We start from the raw sequence: 4,008 nt of genomic DNA, 5'->3' as shown, positions 1-4,008 counted from the left end.
CAGATTCCCCTGGGCACAGGCACCTCACACAAACCGGAGGAGCACGTGCCACAGTCTATGGAAGGCTGTGGGACTGGAAGGGATTTACCTGCCCTTGACCCAAGGCTGGAAGAAACCACTGTTTCCTGCAGGCTGCCAGGAGCAGATCCCTGCCTGGACAAAACCACACTGTGCCAGGACCACTCCTCACACCCAGGCAGAGAAAGACAACCCTGTAAGCAATTCAGGATTTAATTACGATCCACAGTAACTGCAGAAAGGGATTTCAAAATACATTAGAAACTCAAACACGTTTCAGGGAGGTACAAGACTAGCATATGAAGTAGTGTGGCTTGGGTCTGGGGCAGCACTGGGCTCCCCTGGGAGCCCGTGGTGTCACTCCAACATGCTCAGCTGCGCGGGGAATGCCAAGGCCAGTGATGCAAGCTGTGGCACAGGGTCCCGTCTCTCCTGCTCCAGGCTTGAACTTCACTCTGTCATAGGCTTGGCTTGCTTGGCTGTTTCCAGCTGCATCAGTACTTCATTCCACTGCACAAACTGCTTAGAGAGAAGCAGGGTCTGGACACGACTCTTAAGGAAACTGCAAGGAAGAAACCAAGGTCAGAGCACGCTGACAAGACCATTAAACTCCCAGTTCCTTGGGAGAGGGAAAGGCCCAGGGCACCAAGCTGTTGAAAGCAGCCTACATGGACTCAAACCATGCAGGTGCTGAGCCACTGCACAGTACCAAATACCATGGGGAGGCACTTCTGAACACTGTGTACCACTGCAATTCCAGGGCTTTCTACAGAAAAGAGCAGAGCTTCCCTACCCACTGGTTTTGGAATGTGCCTCAGCGCTGGGATCCTCTGCAGCCAGGGTAAGCTGCTCTTTGGCTCAGGCAGGTCAGAGGGACCAGCAGTCACCTGGCAGAGATGCCGATGTCCCCTGCAAGCTCTGCACCAGCACACAGCCCGGGCTGCTCCTTTGTGCTGAGCCATGCTGAGAGTGGATCTGGCACTGCAGCTCCAGCTCACGCCCTGCCCTTCCTGTCCTAGAGAAAGGCAGTTGTGTCCCTCAGCTCTGCCCCTGAGAGGAGTATGGGACACAGGTGTCACCATGTCAGGATGGGCACTGGCTGCTAAACCCAGGGCTAAGGGTCCAACAGGATTTGATGGAGGCAGCAGGCCTAGAAACAAGGGATCAATTCAGCTGTGTCAGGCCCGAGGTTCAAAGGATACCATTTTGTTGTAGTCCTCAAGGAGTGTCTTGACATTGTCAGTGAGGTCATGACGTTTTTCCTGTGAAGAGGGGAGCAGCAGTGAATGAGCAATAAATCAGCTGAAAGACATCTGTCCTTTCCAGTCCCTGACAGCACAGGGGGAAACTCATCCAAGGTCAGTACTGAGATTAGCTCCTGGCTGTGGCTGCTCACTGCAGCTGGAAAGGTTTCCACAGTCAAGAGAAAGATCACAAACATCTGTGCTGTGGAAGGACCAAAGCCCCAGAACTTGCACTACTGCCTGCCTCTCCTCAGCATCCAGGCTCTGCTTGCCCCAGAATGGAAACTGACAGCAAAAAACTGCCCAGGCTAGCAGTTGCCCACTCCAGAAGCACTCAAACAGGGTAGGAAAAGGTGAAGTGATAGGGTGGAAGCATCAACAGCCTTTCAGAGAAAAGGATCCTGGAAGAGTGCAATGCTTTATCTCTGTGTCCTAGAGAAAGGGGGAATGCCAGGTGGTTAAACCCACTGCTACTTACCATGTGTCATACGAAGCTCTGTTTTGAGCAGGATATGGTAGGCAAAGCAATTTTACAACTGGGACTGAACTGTCAGAAATTTTGGCTCCTCTTCCCCCTCAAAGTACTTAAAAAAGTGCTAAAAATATATAGCATGCCTATGCTGGGATTCACAAAAACTGCTATAAATGAGCAATTCATGTAGTTGCAAATACAGGGGTGGCAAGGGGTTGCTGATAGGAATATTCACAGTACCTGCTGCTGTATGTGGATCTGTGAGAGTCGCTGCAGTTTGGCTGCATGGTCAGGAACAGCTGAAAGCACAGAGGAGAAACCCATTTTCTTTGGTTCACAGCACATGGGAACAGTTCCCAAAATAAAGACCACTCCCTCTACATTAAATACCAGGTTTATCTGCTAATTGCTCCTGGATGACATAAGCCAGGGATTGCCCTCAGCGAGGGCTGCTCAAGAACTACATCAGAGTAAACTACTTGGATGAACGCTATGGCAGGCAATTGGAAAGGCATCTCTGCCTGTGCAAGGAACAGGGATGTTATGGATGTAAAAGAGCTCACAGGCAGGAATGACCTGCCTGTCTTCACCCTCTCTGCCATGCTGCTTCCCAACCTACTTTATCACCTCCTTGACCTTGGAAGGGAGGTTAGAGCAGCACGAGGGAGGAGCAGACACATCACTGAGTTTGCACCTAGTTTACTCTCACACGACTGTGTGCTTAGCTGTCCTCTTCCCTAGTATGAGGCTCAGTTTTAAAAGAAAACAGGACAGGCCACAGCTTGTGGGGTGGCATTTGCAGCTCAGACTTGTAGAAGAATATGCATACCTTGGATACTGGCACTGTCCAAGATGGGCTGGAGGGTCTTCACCTGCTCCAGAAGGGCAGCACGGGAAGGAATAACCTGTTCCTCTGGTTGGGAGGGACAAAAAGCAGCATCAGTAAACACAAGAAGATGCTCTGGCTTTTCACAAATAGTGATAATGTTTCCAGCTGATCTAACTATACAGAAAGGGCCTTGTTCATTATTTTATTTAGATTTTTGTGCTGCTCATCCCTGGGTCTTGATTCACACCAATTTAAAGCAGGAGAATCTCCACCAAGTTGTAGTGATAGGACAAGGAGTAATGAATACAAATTGAAAGAGGGGAAATTTAGGTTAGATCTTTGTAAGTTGTTCTTTACTGTGAGGGTAGTGAGGCACTGGAACAGGTTGCCCAGGAAGGCTCTGCATCCTTGGCAGTGTTGAAGACCAGGCTGGATAAGTACTTGAGCAGCCTGGTCTAGTGGGAGGTGTCCCTGCCCATGGCAGAGGATTGGGACTACATGATCTTTAAGGTCCCTTCCAACCTCTTAACATCCTGTGATTCTGTGATTCCATGGAGTTTCATTCACAGACTATATACCACCATATGCTAAATGAAATTATTTAGGGCAAAAGAGGACAAGGCTAAGTGGTGTTTAAAACACTTCTATTTTTGTCACAGCCCAGAGAGTACTGGAAGTGGGGTGAGGAAAACCATTCCAGCTCATTTTTCTTGCCAAGCTTTGATGAATTCAGTGTTGAAGTGAATGATCAATAACAAGAAGATCAGAACTGATAAAACTGCAGTGTGGATGTGCACAAGGGAGCACTAGGTGTGACAGATGTCCTTGTACAAACCACCTCTCCGATAGTTCTACAGAGTGTGCTGTGCCACATCTGAACAACTGAAGAAAAGAAATCTATCCCAATCCATCTCAGGTAAAAGGCACCTTCTGCGGTGCTACGAAAAGCTCATGTTTCCTCTCATTTCATGCCATACCTGCCAAGATGAACTGCAGCTTCATGGCATCTGGCACAGCCATCCTGTCAATGTACTGAGGGTCCAGGTATTTTATTACATCTTCAACTGGAGTGAAAAACAGATTTGGAGACAAGAGGTAAAGGAGATGTTATGGCATTTGACAATGCAACCTCCTCTTGTACTACACATCAGGTTACTTTGTAACACTTCTCACTTTGGGTCTGGGTTTTTTTCACATTAGTTAATTTCTACTGGACTTGAAAATATGTGACTTGGAGCACTGGGGCCAAGAACTAGCAACTGGCTCAAGCCAAGTAACAGCTTTCTTAGGGACACCTGCAACACCTGCTTTCTGTTTGGATAATGATACCAGAGATGAGTGAAATCTACTTCCTCCCACCCTCAGAAAAAAAGCAATCAATAGCCCTCCATCCTGGTCCTTAAAATCATCCACAAATACACTGTTCACGGCTGCACAGGCACTGC

At 48.4% G+C, this 4,008-nt stretch overlaps 1 protein-coding gene across 1 annotated transcript; it reads right to left on the bottom strand.

Annotated features, from left to right (window-relative positions):
* Positions 1-468: 468 nt before the first annotated feature.
* DCTN3 (dynactin 3 (p22)) lies at positions 469-3,646 on the bottom strand (the record flags this gene model as incomplete). The annotated part of the gene is made up of 5 exons (XM_009080423.1): positions 469-558; positions 1,221-1,280; positions 1,975-2,033; positions 2,564-2,647; positions 3,541-3,646. Coding segments are annotated over 5 exons (399 nt in total), but the record flags the coding sequence as incomplete, so codon positions are not given.
* Between the last annotated feature and the right edge of the window lie 362 nt (positions 3,647-4,008).

This window comes from Acanthisitta chloris, unplaced genomic scaffold (genome assembly GCF_000695815.1).
Source record: "Acanthisitta chloris isolate BGI_N310 unplaced genomic scaffold, ASM69581v1 scaffold33418, whole genome shotgun sequence".
Classification (NCBI taxonomy): domain Eukaryota; kingdom Metazoa; phylum Chordata; class Aves; order Passeriformes; family Acanthisittidae; genus Acanthisitta; species Acanthisitta chloris.
The sequence above is the reverse complement of the archived record's forward strand: the minus strand, read 5'-3'. Positions and strand labels throughout refer to the sequence as shown.